The sequence below is a fragment of the Enoplosus armatus genome, chromosome 23 (genome assembly GCF_043641665.1).
Source record: "Enoplosus armatus isolate fEnoArm2 chromosome 23, fEnoArm2.hap1, whole genome shotgun sequence".
Taxonomy (NCBI): domain Eukaryota; kingdom Metazoa; phylum Chordata; class Actinopteri; order Centrarchiformes; family Enoplosidae; genus Enoplosus; species Enoplosus armatus.
In genome coordinates, this window is record NC_092202.1 from 2,810,639 (window position 1) to 2,837,568 (window position 26,930).

Sequence of the window (26,930 nt, forward strand, 5' to 3'; positions counted from 1 at the left end):
GCTCTAACCTGAGAGAAAAAAACCATAATAATTTAAAAACGTCTTCACAGCAGATTCTTCCTCTCCACTATTCATCTTGTTCCAGCCATTAATTTCAACCTTTACTATCTGTCACTGCACACTTACTGTAGTCTCATCTGTCAAGCTGAAGATCTCCAGCCGACTGAGTGTGTGTGTGTGTGTGTTTTCATGCGACTAAACCCTCTCTGCTTGAGGCCTTCACACCCTGTAATCCTCTCCACACTGATCTGGAAACAGTTGTTATGTTAAGCCTGTAATGAGTATCATCGCAGCCACAGAAGACAGTAATCGAACCTGAACCAGCTATCAAGTGCAGCTCGTAAGAGTTGGTCACTGAGGTAAACACTGCACACGCAGTCCGGCCGGAGTGGATGCCTGAACACAGACGGACACAAATAATGATGTGATATTGTATTAAAGGGCTGCAGCCGACGATTATCGTCATTATTGTTCGTTTAGTCTGAAAACAGTTCAAGATTGCGGAAAATGCACTTATAATTATTAACGTATGTATCACTTTAATGTTGCAGCTGGTAAAGGCGGGGCTTATTTTAATTACTTTATACACTACTTAATCTATAATAACACACAATAATTTATAATTAATCATATTTTGTATCAATAATCAAAATCTGCAAAGTAACTAGTTACCAAAGGCTTTAAAATAAATGTAGTGGAGTAAAAAGTGTAACATTTGCCTGTGAAATGTGATGGAGTAGAATTATAAATCATCATGAAATTGAATTACACAAGTAAAGTACAATTACCTCAAAATTGTACTCAAGTACAGTACTTGTAAATGTACTTGCCACTGACTTGCAGTGATATAAAACAGAGAAAAGAAGCGTTTTTGTTTGATGAATAACTGCAAGAAAATGAAATCCACAATAACTGATTAACAGTAATTATTATTAAATGGAGTAATCCATTAAGCCGACCCTCTAACCTTCTCTAGCACCCGAGTGAAAGCCTTTATTAATGATTCAAACTGAGTGTACAAAGAAACTGAAGGGTTTGTACTTCTCCTGTAACCTAAAAGTGTTTTCTTTATCTGCCGTCAGTTGATAAAATAACATAAAACATTTATCTTTTTATCTTTAGCTTGTTTAATAATAATTAAATGTATGTTTTATTATCATTATATCATTATATTCAGAGCTGTTTCTCATATTGTGTCCACCTCATGAATATAATGTAATCCAGTACAACACCGCCTTTAACTATGACCTCAAGTACAAACATGTATTTGAAGTTACACATGAACATTATGACAGTATTACAGACCTGGACTTGATAAAACTCACCCTCCGCTGTCCTCGGCCGGTGTTGTCCAGAAACGTAGGCGACATCGGTTTGTTCTGGGCCTCAAAAATCGGTGCCGGTGCCACCGAGTTTGCGGACGGCGAGCCGGGACCTCCTCCCGTGATGGACGAGGAGCTGACCAGCGGCTTGTTCCCATTGAAGAACTGCCGCTTCTCGGCCCGGAAGCGCAGGATGCTGGCCTCCAGGTCCAGACAGTCTCGCCTGCTCTCCTTCAGGGCGTCCTGCCGCCGCTTGTAGGCCCGGTCGTTGGCGATGACCTGGGAGAGGGGGATGCCGAACGCCATGGGGGCCGATTCTGAGGGAGGAGAGGTTACAAGTTATTTCACGTTTTTTAACCTGAGGAACAACTCTGAGGTGATGAAGTAAGCCCTGAGATTCAACAGCAGATGTTTGTTGTTGTAATACTAATTTTGTCCACAAGAGGCTGCAGTGCACCACTTCCCCATGTTCTAAATAGGCCCCAAAAGCCACGTTTTCTTTTAATTTACATTAAATTTAAAGCAATTCGATCAGACTTTTTAAAAAATTGATCACCAGATTTTTTTCCCACTTGCCTCTCAGGGCTTCCGTAGATTTTGATACAAACTTTCCTGAAAACCTGAACAGAAGTCCTTATGCTGGAGTCGAACGCTCTTGCAGAGTGGAAAGAAACGTACGTTTGATCAGCTATGCACCAGAATGAAAAAGACAACACCACGCCTCGAGAGTGAAAGGTAAATTATCAAGAGATGTTCTTCTAACGACGGCTTTTAAACGTGTTAGATGTGATGCGGGTGATTTAGAAACAGTGTGTTTCTGTTTGATGTCCTTCACAACAGTTACCAGAACAAAGGAATTAACAGGACCTTCTTGTGTTAGTAAACTCTGCAGAAATCTGGCCTGCATGTCAGAAAAATGTGCATTAATCTGGCTTAATTTGACAGTCCAGACAGTCATGCCTGTTATGGTGGTGAAATGGTGGAAAGAAATCCACTTGCTGTTTATTCAGACCCACATTGCGTCCACCTCCTGCACATCCTGTATCTTTTTCTTTGTTTTGCAGAAGTGTGAGGCTGAAACATTGAAATATGTGAAGAAAGATAATGGAAGAATCAGATAGGAGAGTATTAGTGTTTTTAATGGCGCTTAAACGTCGACTTTTTCCTCACTAAATCTTTATGTGGACATTTAAGAGCTGAGCAAAGCTTTCATGAGGGTCTTGAAAAATGAGCATTTAAAAATAGCACTAATCAGAATGAGCACTTCTTCCTCTATGAAAACAGAGGACATTTTGTTGTAAATCAGCGGTTGGAGCACATTCTCTCTCTGCTGAACACATCTGAGCTCCAAACTGGAAGAGGATTCGACTTTCATCTTCCGGGCGAGACTCCTTTTGTTCACAGAGCAACAAACGGACAAAGTGGAACTACAAAAAGTAAAAATTTAAGCACCTGGTTTGAAATATTTTGAAAGGTTTATGCCACATTTGACATGATGCACCGATGGTGTTGGACACTGTTGGTCAGTATGTTGTGTGTAAATCAATAGTTTGTTTGTTTGTATGTTTGGAAATCAGCTTGAGGGATGAATAAAGTGATTGAGTTTAATAAATCCAAGACAACAACTCCCACGCACTGTATTGTTTCGGCTACTTTCTCTCTATCAGAACTTTGCTTTTTCTTCTTTATTCTCCCGTTAATCATCTAACGACCCCTCAGACTGGTGATACGAGTAGATTTCTGATTGCATACATATTTGACTTTTGATATTAATCACATAATCACACTGTGCAACCTCGTCTCCTAGAAACTGCTTATGAATGTGTTTAGCTAGCACACAGAAGATGACAGAGCACAGTGTCGGGATGAAAGGAGTGGATATACTGTTAGGATATAAAGCAATGAGCTGAGTGAAGATTGATGTCTGTTTATATGTGATGCTGAAATGAGTGTGCGACCTTGTTAACTTGTGAACGCACAGCCTCTCGCGGGAGAGATTAGAGTTCAAATAGACGTAGCGGTATAAGAATAGGCAGCATGGATGGAGTGAGCAGGTAAGAGAGGGATGAACAGGTGATCCTGTTAGAGCAGCCGCAGCCACAAACCAGACATCACTCTCAGACTGATACAGGCTTACTGCAGGCAACTGCAACATGAGTGAGCTGGCTGTCATCGCAGAGGCGTCTTGGTCGGCAGCTCGACTACGTCACATGACCACAAGAGTTGAGTACACACACTGATCTGGCACAGCAAAGTGAATTAAGGGCATTAAGAACAACAACAACAACGGCTTGGATTAAAGAGTGACAAAGCTATGCATATATATATGTGTATCTAGAAAGCATTTGGATGTTTTTGTGCATATATATAATAAAACAACATATCATCCGCGAAAGGTCGCACAATCTCAAAAGTCTCCTAACTAAGACTCTACAGGAGCTCACTCCCGCCAGGAAAATAAAAACAAAGATGAAAAATCAAAATTAAAGTCAAAATTATGAGAGACAAAGTCAAAGTTTTGACTTGAGTATGTTAGAAATTTGCTTAAAAAAAGTCAGAATTTTGACTTTCTGAGTTAGATTTATGAGATAAGTCATAATGATCAAAGTTATGAGATCAAATGTTGTCTTAAATTGATTAAATAGGTTAAATAATAACAAGACAGAACATTGATATTGGACAATTCTGCAAAACCACCATGGTAACTACAGTTATGGAAAATAAATAATGATTAAGGTATGGTTAGGGTAAGCACCATTCATCACCTCAGACTTCTGTGTGCAAACACAAAAGTTATTTTTGACCTCCTCACATACTTTCCGCTTCATGTAACATCAGCATTTGAGGTAAAATTGTTCGCTGAAGGTTCAGCCAGTATGAGCACAACTCCTGTGGATTCTGGGCTGAAGATCCTATGTTTTATTTCTTGTATTATTTTGAGTTTTTTCATTCATAACAAGGCCAAATGATACAAATAAACAGAGCCACCTATTGTGCAGCCTTGGCTTGCTCTTTGTTGATTAACCCCAAAGTAAAGCCTTTATTGTCCAGCGACTTTCACCCATAAGCCTCTTACACACAACGTTTACAAAGGTATGAACTGAACTCGGCCCCAATAAGAAAATGAGCTTTAATGACGACATTACTGCATTGGAAACAATAAAGTGTACATTTTATTGTTTACAGATTAGTCTTTTATTGACTGCAATGTCAGCAGCTCTCAGACCTGTAATAGACCCAAGTAGTTCGTAATGAGTAAAGTAATTTACTCATTAGAAATGTGCAAATAATTAGAGTGAATCACCTTCTTAAATACTGCAATAATAGCACTGCTTTGTCATCTGTGTTTTGGGCTATTTAGCATTCCAAAACATCTTGTGACTCTTAATTGTAAGGCTATTATATCATTATGTATTATTTTATGAGTAATTAACCATTCACTGAACTCAAGCGCCGCCTTTAATTCCCCATAAGTACTTGCAACTTCAAGAAATGTCAGAAAAATATGATCATTTAAATGAGGCTGGTTGCAATATGATATTTAGAAATCTAAAGAAAACTCACTGCACAAATCTCCATCTTATCAAGCGAGCTCGGTCAATTTACTGATCACTAAAAGTCAAAAGGTGAAACATCTACTCCTGCAATGTTTCCAAAACAAACCTGTTTCAAGAAGATAAGGCCTGACGAGAAAACACAAGTTTGGAATCTGGTTGTAATTATTTCACATCTCTGGACTTTAGACAACTGTATTTGTGTCCTGTTGCCTCAGGACACAAAGGTCAGCTACAGAACACCTCTGAAGAAGGACCTCGCTAAATGCCATTTCATCAGAGAGGATGTTTGCCAGTTTGTGGTCTTGAACCCTCATCGTCCAGTTGAAGGACATGCCGTCCAACGACTGACACATCCTGCAAACAACTGAGCGTGAAGTGACTGTTCCACTCTACAGTTCCTTGAAAATACACAGGAATGAACCGATGCTAGGCTAGTGAGGCGTTAGCGCTCGCTCTGCATGTGTCGTTCACGTGCATGAAACAGAAAACACCAGAGCAGCTTAATCGGGTTGCATCTATTCTTAACACTCTCACATTCACAGAATCTTGAACGCACACATTGTTTGAATCAAGACACATGAACACACACACACACACACACACACACACGTGCAGAGTCACACCTGGTGAGAAATGTCCCAAGCAGGTCAGACAGCCAAGGCAGACTGGCAGGATGCCACGTAAAGCACTTAAATATATGGGATTGACTCAGCTTGAAATAACTCTCAGGGTGTGCGAGGAGTTTATTCAGCACTTACGCAGCAACATGAACGTCGCATGATCAATGATAAATAAATAATGTTCTCATAATCCAGAAGGGTAACAGCCAAAACTATGAAATTGTTTGGGTAAAAACAGCTTTTTTTGCTGTTAAATAATAACACAGGATTTGGCATTTTCACCTTACCAAATCTTGAGATTTATATTTACTCACATAAAACATAAAACGACCGAAACTTTAACTCGTGTTTTAATTCTCCCTCCTGACATATTTAATATTCCTGTAACCGGCCCTCCTCCACGTGATGTCCTCCTCCATCAGGCACCAGGCTCACAGATAAGCTCCTCGACAGGTGCCTTGTTGGCCAACTGCCAGTTAGCATTAGCTTGTAGCCACAGGTGCAAGCTAACAGTCACTGGCTTGCAGAGGAGTTTTGACTAGCTAATGGCTAATTAGCACAGCAGATTGTGAGGCGACACAACAGCTCACAGTTCTCTTTAACTTGGCTGTGAAGTAGATATCATAAGACATCATTGATTATAAATTCAATAAATATATCATAAACACGCTAAAGGTCTGGTGGAGAATTATATTAAAAGCTGCTAGCTGATTGCTAGCTAACACAATAGGGATTTGCCCATTGCTGAAGTATTATAATTCCTGGTTTATCGGGAGCAGGATCAATGGCTAAAGGACTAAATTTAGTCTCTAATGACCACATTTGGCAATCTAGATGATATTTGTTGTCAACTATTAGGAGAAGAATTTGTAATTGTTTTAGTATATGGTATAACTGGAATTTCCCATTGCAGAAACAACCACATTTATCTCTTATCAACATCAGTGCCTGATTAACAGTTAATCCTCTTGCTTGTCACTTATTTAGGAAGAATTCTTGCTTAAGGACACTTTGTCTTCTTTCCCTGACACACCACCCTGAGTAACCCGGTACACTTCAGACCAACACTGTGGTCCCTGCCAACAAGAACGGGCTCCGTCCGTTAATGTGTCTCACGCACTGCTCTTAATGGCCCCGTTTGATCGGTATGCCCGCACTTATTCCTCAGTCCTGACGTCTGTTGGCATCGAGTGCCAACTATGACAGTGTTAGCTGCTTGTGCTGGAGGAGTTTGCTTGTTTAAAGTAAATCGCCCGGGATTTAATGGTTGGCTGTGGCAGCTTAGAAGTCTTGGAGAACACTTCAGCCAAGCCAACGGGACATTTAGACAACAGAGACGTCTGAGGCTTCACTGCTACAAAAGATGAATACAGTCTCTGCAGGTTTCTGGGATTTGTTTTTATTTTAAATCAACCTGAGAAGGAGTTTAACTGCTAGGAGTTTTGTAGCAGTGATAGACATTAATGTAAGGAGATAAGATTAACTTGAAATATATTTACATGTAAAATGGTTCCAAGTCAAACATGACTATTTACATCGTGAATTTGGACCTCTGTATGACTGCAGTCAGCACTTCACTGATTAGACCCCTCTGGACATGTCCTGAGTTAAACCAACACTAAACCTCAGACAGGAAGACAGCTGTGTGTCTGACTGGTTAAAGGCTTATTGTTCAGGAATTTCACTGCTTCCCTTCTTCAAAATTTCTTGTCCCCAGGTCATCGTCTGTTCCTGGAAGACTGAAGCAGATATATTTAGATGCTGCTGTTCACCACACCAGCAGCCGGATGATGATACTGGTCCTCCGGAGCGTTGAGGCCCCAGTGAAACAACACAGACGCAAACTACAAGAAGCTTAGTAACTTCTATTTTACCTTTTCCTGGAAAAATAATGCCTGAAAAAGCAGGATGGAGGCCAACGCAGCTGAGAGAAACGCACAAATAGTGGAGGTGGAGCAACTGGGGAAGACGTACCAGTTGGATGGTCTGAAACCCCCTTTTCCAACATCACAACTTGCCCAATCGGCCAGCTGTGTGGAGGTGAAACTTTTATCACTTCTATCAAGGTCTTACAATAACTGCCTTTGAGGAGAGACCGTTTGAAAGTCTCTCCTCGTCCCCATTTGCAGGATTCATCACAAAGACACAAAGAAAAAAAGCAGGTCTGAACATTAAATCCTTTAGACGTGCTCGGACGACACGCTGCATGACCTAGTTTGTTTCAAGCCCTCGTCCCTTAACGCTCGGCAGTCCAAGTAAACATTTGGCACTCTGAAGGCCTGCCCCCCCAAGCTGCTCCACCACTGCCAGCTTTCAGCCATTTCACTCCCGTCACCTCAGCCGGCCGCCTCTCCTAGCTTTTAGCCGTGAGAACATTTTAGATGTCAGATTAGTTCCAGAGCATCCCTAACCGCACTGCCAAACTAAAACTGGTTAAACTCTGGATCGAGCGGCATCTGAAATGCCTCTTCTGACGCTTCGACATTCACGCTGTGCAGAGGTGAGAAAGTAACTACTGCTGTCACTTTGTGCACGTATAAAGAGTCAAACACCAGCTCTATTAACCATCATCAGGCCTCGACTCTTTCTGTGACGGACTGCTTTTCACCTGCCTGTTCGCAACATCTACAAACAACACATCGTGCTAACTTGTGTAAATGGGAATGACCTCTTGCCTCATTCATTTATAACCTGGCATATATATATATATATATATATATATAATCTGAGATCTCTCTCTTCATATTTGCTTCCTCCTCTAGTATCCGCAAAGGATTTTGCTTGCGTGGCTGAACCTGCAATCTGCATCAAATCAAGGAAAAGCTGGAAAACTGTGGCTTTTCCCAGCTATTGTGAAAACACTGGCATATTACGTAACTCGTATATGTCACCCAGTAACTCCAAACAGATTACAGTTGCCACTTTTGCAATCCTGCTACATGTAATCTGCTACCTGCCGACCCCTGAAGGCCACACAGTCGTGCCCTCAGTAGTAGGGGAGCAGAGCCAGCAGGAGCGCCGCCAGGTCCCAATGTTCTGTGTTTTGATTAGCAGGGTTAGCTTCAGCTAAGTCCCTGTGTGTAAGAGGCTGGAGGCAGGATTTAAAGACCTGCGCAGGCAGCCTGGGAATGTGTGTGTGTGTGTTTGTTTGTGTTGTGTGTTTTGGCTCGTATCTTGCACTGCTGTGATAATCACCTGAGAATAGAGAACATCTCTTTATGAGAGGTTGGGGTCACAGCAAGGGAGAGGAAGAGGAAGAGGAAGAGGAGGGAGGTAATGAAAGCAGAGCAGAGAGATGAAAAGTAAAGAGAGCAAACTAAAGAGCAGCTGGAGGTCTCTCTCTCTCTCTGTTTACATGTTCACAATAATGCAGCTGTCACCGATCACACCTTATCTTGGAGCTTAACGTGGACACCTTTACGAACAGCTGACTCTAGTTTCTGTGTAAACTAGAGTCAGCTGTTCGTGGGTCAGTGAAAACCAGTATTCGATGCACAGTCATCACGAGCATGACGCTCGCAGATCATTTGGTTCCCACTCAGAAGAATTAAGAGGTTCTGGATGACGCATCTAAAAAGGAAATTAGAGCAAGAGAAGACAAAGTTTGATTATGGCTTCACTGCTAAATAATGAGGTTTACGTCTCCACTTTGTCTCTACATACAGTGAAGAGCTGATATCGTCCTGTGAAATGTCAGCACAGCATAAAAGGAAATAATGCAGATGTTGGAGGCCACAAGGCAGTTGCCTCCTTTACTTGGGAAGTAATCCAACCTGAGAGCAGAACTGAGGAAGTTAAAGAGAGATTACAACTAATTAATTTCAATCACTTCAGAATTCCTCTCAAGAAAACCCCCATTTTATTGTATTTTCATCAAACTGTTTGTTATTTCGAGAGTTAAAATCTGAGATAATGGACTTTAAAACACTACGAGCCGCCGCTGAAATTACAACTTAACTGTAAGAATAAAATATTACTGTAAGTGTGCGTCTTGAAGTATTGATGCGGGGTGACACAGCCTGCGTTTGGGTTCATTCATTATTCAGTTTATGTTTGGACGACGCAGGAGACAACGAAACACAAGCTTGACTCACGGAGCTGAGGAGTCAGCCTGCAGCCCTGAGCCACTTGTGCTTTATAAACACAGTATTTCAAGTATGTGAGACCATTAGTGGTAAGAAGCCACTGGACGTCAGTGTTTTAAAGGACAGGAGGGGACATTGTGTCTGAGGGGAACATTTACTGTCGGGTCGTACGGGGACTTCATGGAAACACAGATCATCAAAGGAGACAAACCGTGGCCGGAGATGGTTTCGTGTTTAACCACACATGACGGTGTTTGTGTGCTGAACTCACCTCGCTCTTTCTTCTCCTTCGAAAACGAGTCAAACTTCCTGCGCAGAGATTTTCTCCGTTTGCGTATTTCTGAGAGAGAAAAAGACAAAAAGTCACCATGAATAAAAGAGTTGGTCCTCAAGTATGTGTGAGAACAATGACGACCACTGTTTGATCACTCTGCCTTTCACTTATTCAGTTATGCAAGTACACGTGTGTGTTTCCATGTGTACATTCGTCTTGTTTATCAGCCCTAAATGAACATAATAAACCCTCATTATAACATGTTTCCCTTTGCTCTCTCTTTCAGTTATTGTGTTCTTCTCCTGAGTGCTTGTTCTTCTTCCTCAGCTCTAAAAATATAGCCGACCGTTTCAATAGACGGGACCTTGTTGTTTGTTTGAATAGCCCTTAATGCTTAATGGCTGCACGGCCCCAGACATGAAAGACTCAAGGGATAGAGTGTGTGTGTGTGTGTTTTATGTGCAGTGAGAGAAATAAATGAATAGCCCAAAACTATATTAAAAAGGACCTGATACTAAAGAAAAAAATCCATCTTTTAAATATTTAAAATCCAACTGAAATCCCTTTTTTTTGCTGTCAAAAATGACGTCAAAATGATTTTCAAATGTATTTTTTAACATTTGTGTGTGCCGAACAAAACAAACGAGTTATCTCCATGGCAACAGAGAAACAAATCCATCTGCAAACTACTGCTATTAAGAGGGAGGATTTACGTTAGCTAGAAAGCTAACAATTAAGTTTAAAATCAAATGATTTCATTGGTTACACGCAGAGAATTTCTCCGTGGACGTGGACCTCAAAACAACATGTACTATGTTGGAGTACTGCTTGCACAGACGCCGTCATGAAACCAAAAGACATAAAATATAAACGTCTATCTTTCGGAGCATGTTATTGATAAAGCAGATACGTCTGCTGTGCTGCAAAAACATGCAGTTTAATTCACATTTTGTGCATTCCTGCATCCTTTTTGTTTGGCGTTTTCTCTGAATACCTGTGGATTAGCAGCCAAACATTGAGAAAAAAAAAACACTTATTTTTAGCGCAGCAACAGAAAACATCAGCTGTGAATCAATGCCTTTGTGTTTGTGGTTCATGTTGTGCGTACGAGAGGGACAGTTTTCCATGTGTCTGTTTTTATAGAGCGCGTTGGGCTCTCTGTTTTACGAGCTCTACATCCCCCCCCCCCCTCCGACCGGGAAGAAGCCATTGTTTGGCTTACTAAAGCTGGTGTTTAGAAATCACTAATTCAAGGTTGGGCCTTTTCCCTATTAAGGAACGATCAGAGGTCCCTGCATCGCAAAGAGTGCCGTCAGGAATATTTGGGATTTTAAAGACGGAAATTCTTTGCTTTTTCTCCGTTAAACACAAAAACCAGAAAGAAATTAAAACAGTAGAGAGAGAGTATTTGTGTCCATGTGAATGTGTGTGTGTGTGTGTGTGTGTGTGTACTTCTGTGTGTGTGTATATGTCAGGATAAAAGGGTCAAATTCCCATGACTGCAGGAAATTAAAGTTTATTTCCAAAGCTCACAGCCCCTCCCACCACACACACGCCACCTCCAGCTAAGGCTAATCTCATGGGATGTCTGTGCGAGCGTGTATGCACACACACACATTTGTGTATGATTACATAATGCACATTCACAGAGAGCTAAGACGACAGACCAAGACAAATACAGGGAGGGAAAACAGCCCGGGCTTCCAAGTATAACACACTTGGAGATTTTCCTGCAGCTTTGCATCATTGTTTGTTTTGGTGAAATGCATCATTTCAAACAATTACTGGAGGATTACAAATTGTACAAATTGTAGATGAGTCCTGAATCTAAAACTCGCTTTTCTACTTTTATTTAAACACAGATGCATCATTGAGTTCCTGCAAGAGGAAAAGTTAGAAATAAAAAATCATGGCTGCTGATGTTCTGAATCATCATTTATTTAGTTATTCTGGAGGGTTTTAGACGGTTCTTATGCTGTTTAGGTCGTTTCTCTGAGGTTTCATGATTCTAAATGATTTGAAAGTCATATTTTGTTGAACTCTGATCTTGAGGCATATTTTGTTTTACCTTGTTAGTGTGTTGCTCTTTGTTGTTGCTGCCTATCTTGTCCAGGACTATAACAACTAGAGATACATCTTTTGTCATTATTCCTCCAAGGCCACAGAGACGTCTTCAAATCAACAGTCCAAAATCCGATATTCAATTTACAATGTTATAAAATGGAGAAAGGCAGCAAATCCTCATATTTAAGAAGCTAGAACCTGAGAACATTTGGCATTTTTGCTTGAAAATGTACTTAAATGGTAACTTGATTATCAAACCTCTTGGCCATTAATTGCAAAATGTTGCTGCAGCCAGGATGATCATAAAAGAGATAAGAGAGAAATTAAGAATTTAAATGACAAATACAACAAAAAAAAAAAGGTGGGAAGTGAAGGGAAAGGAGATCAGAGGAAGGAGAGAGCAAATCACAGAATGAGGCATGAGAATGAACTCCGGACCAAATAAGAGCAAATCTGTCTCACAACTACTGACACGTTTCACAAAGAATTCACTGGACGCTGCCAACGAAACTAACACACACACACACACACACACACACACACACACACACACACACACACACTCAAACACCATGCATGTACATAAATGTAAAAGCCTGACATATAAAGTTGTGTGCCGGAGCGGTTTTATGGCCTCGACTGGTAAGAAGCAAACAGGAGGAGTGAAGATATGTATGGAGACAGACAGAGAGATGGAAGCAACATGGAGGGAGGTGATGCTGAGACCGTGACGGACCGGGTGGACAGGAGAGATTTCACCTCGGGGGGGGGGGAGGGGACCAATATTCCCACACTGATCTGTTCTCCAGACAGTAGACCCAGACTGCTCCTGCATTCACGGCTAATGTTATAATTCAACTGTACGTGAGAAAATAAACATCCCCGGGGGGCCGTAAAGGTCATAAAACAGATATCAGTCTGTTAGTCTCCTACAGATGTGTCACTTTAGTGGCGTCTAGAGTCATTATTTAAATAATAATAATGATTATAATCATGATAATATAGCGACTTCACTTCCATTTGGAAACAGGGAAATGTGTGTGTTTTGTTGTGTTTTACAAGCTCCTCATCCTCCCTCTTTGACCAGGTTTACGTGGGTTGAAGGCATCGTTTCGGTGAGCAAAGCCGGTGTTTGCAAATGACTGATTCACATTGTTGCCTCTGGAATATGTGGGATATTTGGGAAGTCTATTCCCTGAATTTCAACACGTGATACAGAAACCTATAATACAGATATTATGAATTATCATTATCATCTGAACGCGTACAGTCACAATGCGGTGAATGTTGAGTGATTCACTCGTTTTCCCATGAATCTCACAGTTGAACTCTGACCTGACGGGGAAAAAAAACAGTATACGTTTATTCTTAAAGATAAGAAATGTAGAAAGGGCAAGAGACTTCCTGAAAGTGAGGAGAACAGGGACGAGTGGAGTCTCACAGGATGTATGTTGCTCTATGGGAGAAACAAACACACATAAACTTCTTTCCATCATGATTCGTTTACTGACAGTTATTCCCTTGAGACCCTAAAACCCTAAAATTCAACGTTTCGCATTTGTGTCCAAAAAGGACGAAACTCCACGAAAGAAAGAAAATATTGGCCATCCGAAAGTGTTTCAGGGGAAGGAAATGCATGCAACACGCTTGTCAGGTCTCAAGGATTCACATGTAAAAGAAGTGGGCGTAGCCAGCGTGACATCACAGTCACCGCTGCCGCCATCTTTTTTTTTTGGAACCAGAAGTGACCATATTTGGACGAGAGGGTGGAGCTGAGGATCTGAGAACCCGAAGACGATATGCACACCTACCTGTACCTGCAACCTGACTGCACCTGGCTCGAGGCTACGCCGTGGGAAGTAGCTGCTAACAAAGCTAGCTTGTAAATGTACTTACAGGACGAGTGTCTTTTAGTACAACCGAACGCTTCTATCCTGTTTAACTGGTCGCCGTGGCAGCAACTTGTCAAGCAGACCCTGCTTTATCGTCCATGTTACTGTAAATGGGACCATCATTTACAAAATGAACATCCTGCTGTATTGAAGAAGACTTGAATCTAGCGATTGAGACAACACACTCTTTAGGAAAACTTTTACTGAGGTAATAAATCAAGTGAGAAGTAGGCTCATTTTCTCATAGACTTCTATACAATCAGAGGTTTAAGGCACATCTGCATTGGCTTCACTTTTCAGACCCGGAGGTTGAAAACTCCACAGGGCACCTTTAAGATGCTGGTGATTGAGAAAAGTCACAAAAACTAAATGTAGTGATGGTAAGCAAGTAAAGACTTTTTGATCGTGTCTGAATCGGCAGCGTGGTCAGAGTTGAGCAGGTTAATAAACCTGAGAGAGAACAACAGACGACTGGTCTCATAGGAGAAAGGCCACATAAACACACTTCTACAATCAGCAATCAGTTTCTTAGCATCAGCTTCTACACTCTGTGATCCTCCTGACCTCGGCGACCCCTCCCAGCCCCAATAAACACGAGAGGAAAAACCTCCCAGTCTGCAGCCTGTGAGGTGTTTGAACGATTTAGGGTTTGTTGGTGGAACTATCCCTCTTTATTGGCTGGATTTAGTGCTTTAGGGTTCAGATGGAAAAGACGATTGCACATAAACAATATTTCAAAGCAGGGAGTAGGCCAGCAGAAAGAAGGGTGGGGGGTATCATCTTTCTGTGCCAGAGCAAGTAGAAAAGAAAGCTACCGAAAAAATGGGCCCAATGTGGGTGAGCAACACTTACACTGGCATCTCTGTTTGTTAAGTTAACTGCTCATAGAAACCGCTACAGAAACAAACAGAACTTGACTAACTGTAAATGAATACGATGCCATTGTGCTCATGATTTAAGGACCGCAAAGAAAAGCACTCAGCCTCTATCATAGCTGTACTTCCCAGGAGATTATCTTTGTGTCCATACCAGGCAGAGACAGCCAACATTATCCTTTGAGGGTCGATCTTCAAGCATCTTGCGCTCAAAATCCCGTCACACGGGTGAAGAAACAAATCCTGCTGCATCCCCTGCCCTCTCTTATCATAACTGACAGCGTGGATTGCTTACACATGTGTGCAGAATGTTTTCTTTGACCTGGGAGAGAGCAGGCTCGTCCCCTCGACGTCTTCCTGCTTCGCACTCATTCCTCAGATTCACTAACTGTTATGGCTCCCTCGGCGGTTGGAGGGTCGTCGAGGAGGGGGCTGATTCACTCTTTACCAGTCACATCTTCTAAACTGGCGCCTAAGTAAGCCTGCTTCTCTAACCTCTGAACTGCCACTCCTCTCCACAACCAAGGCAAGACATTGAAAGTGGCCATATCCATCAAGAAACATGACGTTGTGCTGCTAAAGTCCCAGCTGTAATCCATCATTCCTCCACAATCTGAGAGGCCATGTGTTTTTCCATATCTTAATCCATTACATACGATACATAAATTAATTTAAATCTTGAAACACTGGATGCTCTTACATCAAAAAACAGTTCAAGAAAGTCAGCTGCTTAAATTATGTTGTAAAGATATCAAACACAGAAGACAAAAAATGTTTCTTGCACTGAGAAAGGCTGCTCTTTGGGAGTTCAACATTTTGGGAAATAAGCTTATTTGCTTTCTTTCCAAGAGTTTGCCGAGAAGATAGATACCACTCTCATGTCTGTACGCTGAATATGAAGCTACAGCCAGCAGCCGGGTTAGCCTAGCTTAGCATAAAGACTGTAAACAGAGGGAAACAGCTCGCCTGACTCTGTTCAAAGGCAAACGTCTGCCTACCAGCACCTCTAAAGGTCACTAAATAACACATTATATCTCAATTAAACAAATGGGATAAAACATATAACAATAAGTGAGCCGTTTCCCTCTGCTTCTTGTCTTTATGCTAACCTAATCGACTCCCGACTTTAGCTTCATATTTAGCATATTTAGGTCCCGAAATGCTGAACTTCTTCTTTAAATCTTCATCCAAAGAAATCAATAATAAAACTCCAGAAGAGAAAACAAAATGAGTATTTATTTGGCTGAATCAGCAGTCTCCTGCAGTCGTGTTCGTACCTTTCGGGATGCTGATCTTGAATTCCAGGTCCCTCTCTTCCAGGTGGTACAAGGTGACTTCCTGTAGCCTGGCTCGCTCCAGCTCTGACAGGCTCTGGATGGGCACCGGCTGCAACCGCACACTCTGACCCAACATGGTCGCCCACGTGTGGTCCCCCTGCAGAGAGGACGGGGAGGTTAGCGATAACAGAGCAAAGAATGTGAAGATTCAATCAAGTAGGACGATCTGTGGCAGCAATCACCACTTTGAAATGTTCTGCTCCCTTTGACTATTTAACCAAAAACCAAGGCCTAAAAAGACAAAATGGAAACCTCTGTAATCAGAGAACATTATCAGCCGACCATCAAGTTCTTGAGGGCAAAAAACAAGAAGGTTCGATGACTCACAAGCGCCCGACGATGTCCCGACTTTCATCTTCCCTCTCTAACAAGACTTCATGCTGCAAGCTACGACGTTGTAGGTTGGCCAGAAGCTCAGAGCTGATGTCTCACTGAGATAAAATGCAGCTAAATGCTAACGGTTGCTGGCTAGCTTGAGGTGCACTTCATCGAATGTCAAGTTTAATCGACACAAAACTTCCATCTCCCTCTTCGTTCTGTGTTTATTGTTATTATTCCTCTCATTCTCTTTGCAAGTTTTTATTCTTTATTCATTTGTTTATTTTTAGTTCACCTATTCTTTGCAAATACCTATTGTTAAGTACTTATTGTGCTCCATCTTTGTCTGTTATCCTTGAGATTTCTGTACAATGAAAAGAGGGGAAACTCCAAGTCCCACTCAGCCTGAGAAAACACTTGTTTAATTTCTTTGGAGTTTTTGGATCAAGCGTTCTTCCAGTTTGATCCATACTAGAAGTTAAAAGTCAGACAGATTGATTCGCTTCTGCTGCTTTGATTTAGTTCCCCAACTTTATTTAAGTGCAATACTAAATCTCAGGAGGAGCCCTTTAATATAGATAAATGCCTGCTGTATATGTCTCTTAAGAAGAATGCAATTGTTGGCTTATGGAGATCATGCAGTTCATTAAATGTCAAGTTCAGATTTAATGATTAAAAAAAGCAGATATTGATCGTACGCCTGTTTCAGCAAATGACATCTAATTAAAGTTCCTTTGGCTGAAGAAGGCTGTGGGGGTACAAATTTGAAGTATTTGTACGTTACTTGAGTATTTCCATTCTATGCTACTTTATACTTCTACTGTGTTTTATCTGACAGCTTTAGTCACCAGTTACTTTGCAGATTCAGATTTTGAACTAATAAAATCTGTTTTATAAGGTCATCATATGTTAAAATATATTAGAACTACCCAACAGTATACAGCACAGTTTAAATCGACTACAGCAGTAAAATGTTGCTGTGCTCGGCTGTGTACTGCAGCGCTCTGTGAACTCTTGTGAAATCCACTCATCACCGACTGAAACGCTGCCACGCAACACACGGACAGACAAATAGAAAAGCACCATTCTTAATCCAGAAAAGCATTTTTAAATATTCCCCAGCGGACAGTTTGAAGTTGTTTTTTCCCCTACGGTCTGAAACAGATGTTTTCTTTAGTAACTTCCACTTAAAAAATACTTTGGTCTTGCAATAAACACTTGAGTGGATGCATTTATCTGAACAGCAGAGATGCTTGGATAGACCGAGCTCCGGCGAATAACGTCTGGGAGACAATATCTGACGTTGTCGGCCCAAATTTAACCCCCTTTTCTCTCCGCAGTGATCCAGCTTCCCTGTGGACATCCTTCTGTTTTAATCTCAAAATCACCACAAGTTTATTTCAGGCTTTTGTTTTCCTGCTGAGACCTCTGTAAACACAGCGGCAGACGGAGTGAATAATGAATAACAGGATGGAGAGACGACAGGGAAGACAAAAGCGAAGTGAAAAGTGAATGTGAGGTGGAGTGAAAGAGTGACCGAGCGGAGGCAGCGTCCCACGGGTTAACAAGAACCAGATCTGAGGGTCGTGTCTCACGGCCGGTTCACCCCATCACACAAAAATGTGGTTTTAATATGTGTGTTTGTGTGATGGAAGCCCGACCGTACACCTAATGAAAAAACATGAGCATTAAGTCTGAGGAATTCTGCACAACAGCCTGTAAATCATTCAGCTATGATCAGTACTGAAGATATCACAGTGCTTTTGTGGACTAGTTGTATATTATGACGTTTACTGCTGCATCTCTGGACCCAGGTCCACCTGCTGGCTGGAGGACTGTACACATCATTGTGTGCAAGTACATGAGTAAATGTACATAGTTACTTTCCACCACTGACTTTCAGTAGAAATGACCTAATCTTGCTTCAATACCAGCAGGACAATGAGTAGAAAGTATGGCACAAAGTCATGGTGTGCAGCCAAACATTGTTCAGACACACAAACGTTTCTAAACGCACCAAATATGCCTGAATTTAATTCAATGTAAACATCACAGAGAGCCAGAACTAGATGATGAATGCTGCCAGACAATGGAAGAAGATGGATTTTTATCACCTTAAAGCCGATTAAATGAAGTGAAATTAAAGGGTAAATTAAAGCCATTGCTGGTGGAGGATTCAGGGTATTATTATAATAATAATAATAATAGAATAAGGCTTCTTTCAAAAGTTGCACAGTCTCCCTTTAAAGGACCGACTGACGGACCATACGTGTCTTTATATAATCTCTCCTTTGTGAGCAATCAGCCTCGAGCAGCCTCATGCTTTTACTTTTTGTATTTACAATGACTGTTTTGCTCTGCATGCCGTCTCCTCCTGTGCGTTTGTGTGTGTTTATACGTCGACCTCTACATGTGTGTGATCTGTCTCCTGCCTGTAATTGAGCTGGCCTCCGCCCACGCAGCGCAGCGTGATTGGAGGAAATTGCTTTGGCCTTAATGCTAAACGTAACCAGAGTTGCCCACAGGAGGTCGGTGAGAGGCCTCCTCTTAAAACGGGTGACATACAGAGCTAACAATGCTATGGGAAAGTGACATTTAGAGACGGTAAACTATACATTATCTCGTATATATTTTCTCTCCTCTCTCTGTGACATTTATGCGTCACAAAATAAACTCAATTCGTCACATTTGCCTCAACACACTCAGCATGCGTCACTGCACAGCAGCTTTACTGTAAGTGACGCGCCTGGTTCAAGCTAATTTGTTCTGAAATAGACTATATGCAGGGTCAACTCAGGGGTGATAACAAGACAAATAAAACCCACAATGTTCAAAGTTAACATGAGGTTCAAGGAGCAGAGAGTGTGGAAAACACGACAGATGATGATAACAGTGTCACGGGTAAAAGACGAGGCTCTTCCAGGAGTTTAGTGTGGGGCGGCTGCTCTGCATCGTACTGTAACTGAGTGACGGCGTGTATTGAAGAAAGTTATGTTGTGTGTTTATAAAAGCGAAATTGCTGATCCCGATTCAGGTAAATTAAAATGAGACTATGAGACAATTAAAAGAAGAAATAACACACTCTCCTTCTTACAAATGAAAAGTAGAATTCATAATGAATAAAAGGCGTTGCTACGACATCCACACTTGGTCTGTCCAGCAAAAGTCCCTCTTAAAAAAAAAGATATGATATGTTTGGGTTTCTTCACTCTCTGTGGAGGAGGGTGAACGAGGAACTGGAGGTCATGAACTCCAGATTTCATACCCACACTGAAAACATGCATCATTTACACTAAAGCTTGTGATGTCAACAGATACGCAGTGATGATGTCGTCACTGACTCACTGGATTTGCCTCACTAATGTGTGGATGACAACGTGCTACGTCCAGCGTTGTTTGGCTCCTTCGTTTTGTTCATTTTCGCGGTGAAAATATTCCAGAAATGTAAAATCCAAAAACAGATTAATTTAATAATTTAATTTAATACAATAATAAGCCAAGACACCACATTTAATCTGGTGGTTCTCAGCATGTTTGACCAAGAAACTCTGCATGTGGTTTGCAGCAGCATAAACACAAGGAGTTTATTAACATCAAGGGAAACCAAACATAACTTGTGGTAGAGCTTTCTTCCAAATTCTGAAGGTCAAACTCAAAGAAACAACAACAATGTGTGTGAGACACCGCACGGACGACGGAGGACAAAACAAGGTTTCACTGAAAAGAGTCCACGAGCTACACAGTCTTCACAATTTCCAGATGTTCACCAAGTCATTCACGATCGCTGGGCGGAGGAGCATCACACGTCAGGATGAGCATCATTTGTTAAACTGAAGTAAGTAAGTAGCTTTAATTATACAGCAACTTCAAGAGCAGAACGTCACAATGTGCTTCTCAAAATAAAGACAAAAACACAGACTTGAGAAGAATAAAACACCATGAAATGAGAAATAAATGCAAATTACACAAAGGCAAGTCTAAACAGGTGCCGATTTGTTTTTAAAAGGTGTCCACAGATCTTAAGGCCGAAGGTAGATTAGAGATAGTTTAGGAGCCACAACCTCAAAAGCAGGATCCCCTTTTAGTTTTAAGTCTGGATCGAGGAACAAAGCGATCAATCAGAGGACCTCAGGGACCTGCTGGGAATACAAGGCTGCAGGAGATCTCTAATGTGGGCCTGAACATGCTGGAAGTGATGACAAGAACCTTGAATTCTGGATTAGACAGAGAGCCAGTGAAGCAATATCCAAAATTGCATGAGTCACATGGGACCTTTTTGGAGGATCTGGTCAAAAGCTCAGCAGCATCCTGCTGGGCCACTTGTAAACAATCTCACGTTAGTAAGCTGATGTTTTGTTCATGTTAGCGAATGTTTTTTAAAGACGCATCAAACAGGACATTTCCAGGAGGAGCAATTACAACCAGAGACATACCGTACGAAGCAGCACCTGCTAAAACCTTCGTACTCCTGCTCTGTTGTTTGTGATTACATGTGTGTTCACATAATGTTGGCATGTTTTTTGTTCCTCCTGCCTGATGAAGTGATAAAGTAGAAGAAATGTGCTCTGATAGCTAACAGATGCGTCTCTACCTTTCACTCTTCTCTGCCCCCTGCACCAGACCTCACTCACTATTTCGCCGTTTTTCGATCTCTCACCCGTCTCCCTTTGCCTCTCCTTTCTCTCTGCTCCTCTCCCTCCCTCACCCCTCCGTCAGGCTGCTGTTAATGTGATTGTGTAAATTCATCTCTCCCATGGGTGCTCCTGTTCGTGCCACCGTGGGCTTTTCCTCATTAACCTCGGCCTTTCATCCTGCCCCCACTTCTTGGCAAAACAGCGCAAATGAGACAGAGATTAATACGGCCGCTCATTCATTAGCTGGAGGTGATGAGGTAATTTGTTTTCCCTGAATAACTTTGCCATTGATATGAACATAATAACTGCACTTTCTCAAAACTTAATCTTAGCTTAGTTGCTAAAAGATGTAATTCAGGCAGCTGATTTACCCCCCATGTCTGTCACTTTGGGCCTTTGTGGGTCTGATTTTGTGCAGCTGAGTTACACGAAATAAATTTTACGTGCAAAACATACAAAAATTAAAACATATTTTTTACTTTTTCAACCTAAAACTACTGATTACATGTTAATGCATCAATAATTTAACCCACAAAGACACTTTAAATGCAATTGTTTTCTATATGGTTGCTGCATTGATCAATTTCTCCACTTCTCACTCCAACAAAGAAACTTGAAGATAAGAAATCTAAATTTCCTGGTAGGAAGTCACACAGAGTGCTGTGTTCTCTGATTGAATGGGTTTTTACCACACAGTATGTTTTCCCAGTTCCCTACACATCGTCACGCTGCCCTCAAGGCTTTTCTGCTTCATTTGTGAGGTACAATAAGTTTACAGTTGGCTCTTCTTTCTACCAGCTCTGCATTAGACTAAAAATAAACCAGTAGTGCGCAAACTGTGACCTGCTTCTCCCTTAGCTTAATTTCTCCCCTCAGTGCTTTTGTTAATAAGGCTTGTACACACATGATATATACTGTATAATTTTTTTCCCCACAAAATGGTACGAGAAAAAGGCACGAATTGACACCGAACGTCCAATTTGATTCATCAAATTCAATTTTCGAGCTTGTCCAGTTTTATAAGTTTTATTTTGAAAAGTTTTCCTCGTCCCTGCAAAGACAACCGCCTTCATTCTTCATTCCCTCCGTCCACATGAGCACCTCACATAACTAATGTGCTCTATTCCTGCTGTGGCTCCATGATTGAAGGAACATTATCTTCACATTATTCAGCTCCACGTCGTGTTTTCATCAACTCATTAGGGTGCTCTCAAACGCATCACAACTGAGCCCCACATGCATTAGTATGCAAAAGGTACTTACTCATTCACGCACACACGCGTACGTAAACAGACAGGCAGCACTAATAGGCCCCTTGGCAGCGTTAAAGACTCGAGGCTCAGCTACAGAAACAGGTCTTACGTCGACACAGCGGCCCTATTGTGTCAGTCCTGACTAAACTGGCATGTCACCACACACACATTCAGAGGGTTTTCGGGGATCACACAGACTCCCTGCTGTCTGGGATTCAATGTTAGGTCAGTAGACGAATACTAATATCAGTGGATTAGAGGGAGGATGCCAGAACCTTGTGTATGTATGTTGCTGGCGTCTCAATGTGCGCTGCATAATGAATGTTTTTGTTTTCCCCACAAAATACAAACAATTTGCTAAATTTGAGTGTAAACCACCTTTAATGTTGGACACAGTGCTTATAAAGTACATTTTTCTTTCCAGATTGACCTCATTTGGGGGAATGAATTAAGTAACCTTGTTTACTATCTTTTAAAAGACTGAATTAATGGTGTTTACGAAGTTGTGCAACTGACTCGTTTTAGGTGAAAGAGCCCCACAGGGGTCGGTGAGTTTTAGAAAGGCATCTGCTGCTTTCCAAAATATAGAGGGGGACTAAAAAACTCTTATTGTATGCATCAGATAAGACTTTTGTTTGGGAAATACTGGACAGATTCTAAGAAAGAAAACTCTTATAACTTCACAAATATCCCCGTAACTCTTGAGATGTTTTTTTATAATGTCTGTAAAAGGTTCTGACTACAAATGATCCCAATGAGGCATTACATTCAGGGAGATTTAGCATCATTTATCATAAATCGTGCTTTAATAATATAATCTAAGCTATACAGTCACACACAAAAACAGGGGTTGAATCCTTCATCCATCAACTTTGTAACAGTGAAGAAGAGAAGTAAGAAAAGGTTGTAAGTAACACTCGGTACCTGTATCGGGGCGTCACTTTCTCTCAATTACAATCCCCTCCAGTCGGTCCCTGCAAGACGTCTCAGCCCTGGTTATCCAGACTTTGATCAGACACACAAATGCATCTCAGCACTGAGCTGAGCGAGAGGATCAGCAGCTCTGAGTTAAAGTATCAAGTGAGCGAGTGAGATAGAGACAGAGTGTAAAAGAGAGAGAGGGAGGGAGGGTTGGGGTTGGCTGAGAAGTGAGTTAGATTAAGAGAAGAGGAGGAGGAGGAGGAGGGGGAGGAGGGGGAGTGCCGCATACTGACTTGACTTCCAGGAGCTGAGAACATAAACACAAGAGAGAGAGGAGGGGAAGTGGTGTAGGAGGAAGAGGCAGGAAGGAGGGAAGAGGTGGAGGAAGAGTGAAGGAAGAAGGATACGAGGAGATGGAGGAGGAGAGAGGTCGGCAGAATGAGGGAGATAAGGAGGTAAGGATGACCGTGAAGAGGTAGGAAGGGAAGAGGGGTTGAGAAATGAGGCAAGAAAGGGAATAGGAAGAAAGACAGAGGGCCATGGAAGGAAACAAGGAGGTAAGAAAGGAGAGAAAGAAGTAAAGAGGAGGGTAACAGGAGGAAAAGAGGGGGAAGGAAAAGAAAGACAGCAAGAAAAGAAAGTAATACAGGAGAGAAAATGAGGTAAGGATGGTGAAAGAAGGGAGAGAATGAAATATAAGATGGGAAACAAGAGGTGGGGAAGGAAAGGAGGAGGTGGAGGGCAGGAAGGGGAGTTAGAGAGAAGGAGGGAGGACGGGAAATAGGAAGCAGGAAGTGAGAAAATTAGGTAGGGAAGCTGAAAAGGATAAAAGACGGAACATAAGGAGGTACATGGAGAGGTGGAACTACTTAAAGGGAATAAGGAAGCAGAGAAGAAGGAAGGAGGAGGAATAAGAGGAAAATGAGGAGGTAAGGAAGGAAAGAAGGAGCAAGAAAAGGAAGAGAGAAGGTATGAAGAGATGAAGTAGGAGGTAGGGTGAGAGAAGGGAAGGAAGGAAGCTTAATAAGGAGAGAAGGAGAAGGAGGAAGAGGCGTAAGGAAAGAAGCAAAAGAGAGCGAGAGGGAGGGAGGGAGGGAGGGAGGGAGGGAGGGAGGGAATGAGTGGGAGGAGGATTAAAACAACAGGATAAAAGCTCTATAAAAAGGACCGACAGCAGAGCGCTGAGAGGGAAAAGAGTAGCAGACGAGAGGAAGAAAAACACGTTTAATTGGAAGAGAAGAAAAGGATGAGGAAACACCGAAGAAGAAACTGAGCATTCCTCTTTCCTCCTCTTTCAAACACAGTGACGTAATGTTACTCCTAGCGGCGTGATCCTTCTCAGGATATTCTGCTTTTAAAGCTGCTTGAGCTCCGATCTGACCCACTGCTCCACCCGGACTTTAATATTAACAACTGGATTTCTCCGTTCTGAGCCGGAGTCTCTCCAACATCTGTTTGTTTGAAGTTAAATCTGACGGATAACACTTTTCTCTCCAACATGGTCCAAAAACCAAAATGCATAACCTATAAAAAACACAAATCTTTTAAACCCCAAGTTGCATCAGTACAAACTATTGCAAATAACAGAATCCAACTTTAAAGCAGCATTAAATGTTCTTACTTTTTGGCCACCAGGGGGCAGTGGAACAAGCTGCAACCTTATAACAAAGGAGATTTAATTACTCATCCAGGAGACACGCAGCAACATTATCATCCTATTGGAGTCGCGTTTCTGCCCTTCTGATGAACATAAATCCAATAAATCCTGAGAAAAACATCTGGCTCTTTAGCTGCTAAATGCTGTGTTCACCAGGTAGTCGCTAACGTGCTAACTAGCAGTTTGGTGCTGAACAGGTACAGCGCAGACTGTAAAACCAAAACAATGAGCTGAAAGAGGGAAAAAGCTCCTTCAGGTGCACATAGTCACCCGATGTATTGTTGATGTAAACATCTGGATTACTTCAGCTTTAAAACACAACAAACAGGTTCGTGATAATCTTCTTGCACCATAAAGAAACCCTGACGTGACCTCTAAAAGTTTTCGACAACACGGTATTTAAAGTTGCTCCACAGTATTATTATTATTATTATTATTATTATACACACATGATTTACTATCAGCACCTGGCTAAAATACAAGTTTTTGTTGTTATGTAAATCAACAAATTGACAAAATCCTGCAGGAAATTTCCCACCGGATTCCTTTCAACAGCTGTACAGAGGCCAGATGTGTATGTGTGTGTGTGTGTGTGTGTGTGTGTGTGTGTGTGTGTGTGTGTGTGTGTGTGTGTGTGTGGAAACAAGCCTGGAAAATGTCAGTCAGCACTCCAGCTGTGGAGCCCAAAACAACAGCAGCTAAAATGGACAACACTGCGACCTTTTGACCTCTTGTGTCGACCCCCCCGGCAGAGTTCAGATTTAATGACCCTGATTATCTAATAACAGTAAAACAGACGAGAGACGGGGGGGGGGGGGGGGGGGGGGGGTATCTCAAACAGACCTAACTCTGAAGACGGAGCAGACTAAACAAAAACAGAATTTGCAGAATTTGGAAAAAAGACAAGACAAGAAAGGAGGTCGTGACATCGAAGGTGACAGATCCCTTTTAGTCGTCATGAAAACATAATTTACCGTAGCTGTGAGCTTCAGGCTACACCGATTGATATTTATATCCAAACAGCTTCTGGATATTTTGTTAAGCTGATTCCAGCAGTTCAAATCCGTCTCTTCGCTGCACTCTGGATGTGCGTCAGCGTTACAGAGAAATTCACTGAGTCACAAAAGTATTTTCAAACTCTGACGAAGACTTTTTTTAACTTGTCTCATGACCGAGCTGAGTAGCCAATAAAGGCTTTTTGTCACAACTTTCTGCTGCATCTGAAGTTGAAGAAAACCAACTATGGAAAGTGTCCTAAAACTACTTCACTCTCTTTCTGTATGTGGTCTAAATTATTTGTGATCCAGACTTTTATTCACTAATACTAAATAATAATAACTGTAATAAAACATTTGGGGGGCCTCAGTAATATCACCTGCTGCCAATCAACTGCTGTAAATGTTATTTTAAAGCAAATTAATGTACATTTCTGTACTAAATTAGGTAACTAAATCAGTTTAAAAGCTTCCAGCTCCTTTGAGGTGCTTTACTTTATATTTTATATTTTCCACACTTACTTATAACTTCAGTCACAAGTTATTTTCCATGTTCAGATTGATTACACAAAATACAATCAACAAATAAATTATATCATTATATCAATGAGACTTTATTAAGGGGGAAATTCACAGGCTGTAAATATAAAATATTTACCAGCTGCAACATATTAATGCATCAATACTCACCATCAAATCATCTTTAGGTATATTTTGATGGTTCAGCTTTTGTAAAGTTCGATTTTAAATGAGGACTTTTACTTGTAACAGTATTTCTACACTGTGGTATTACTACTTTTACTTTAAGTTAAAGATCAGAGTACTTTTTCCACCGCTGATGGGAACATCCAGTCTTTGAACAATCGTCTTCCTATTGCATAATGTAGAAATGTGCTTATTACAGTAGAAATAGTCTTGACCTTTGACCCCTGGCCTCTGTCCTTTTCCATTGATCTCGTGTGTGTGTGTGTGTGTGTGTGTGTGTGTGTGTGTGTGTGTGTGTGTGTGTGTGTGAGCTTATTCTCCTCTCATCTTCCAGCTTCTCCCCCTTCATCTTTGATCCTCCTCACTTCCCGAAACGCTGCCGCACATTTCCAGGTCAAAGGTCACGAGTGACATTACACGT

General features: G+C 41.6%; 1 protein-coding gene across 1 annotated transcript in view; it reads right to left on the reverse strand.

Annotated features, from left to right (window-relative positions):
• arhgap36 (Rho GTPase activating protein 36) overlaps positions 1 to 26,930 on the reverse strand; it is a 52,630-nt gene that overhangs the window by 8,764 nt on the left and 16,936 nt on the right. The window contains exons 2-4 of the mRNA XM_070929715.1: positions 15,967 to 16,123; positions 9,856 to 9,924; positions 1,326 to 1,639 (exon numbers count right to left, since the gene is read on the reverse strand). Of these exons, the coding sequence (XP_070785816.1) occupies positions 1,326 to 1,639; positions 9,856 to 9,924; positions 15,967 to 16,123 (540 nt within the window). The remainder of the gene's footprint in view (positions 1 to 1,325; positions 1,640 to 9,855; positions 9,925 to 15,966; positions 16,124 to 26,930) is intronic.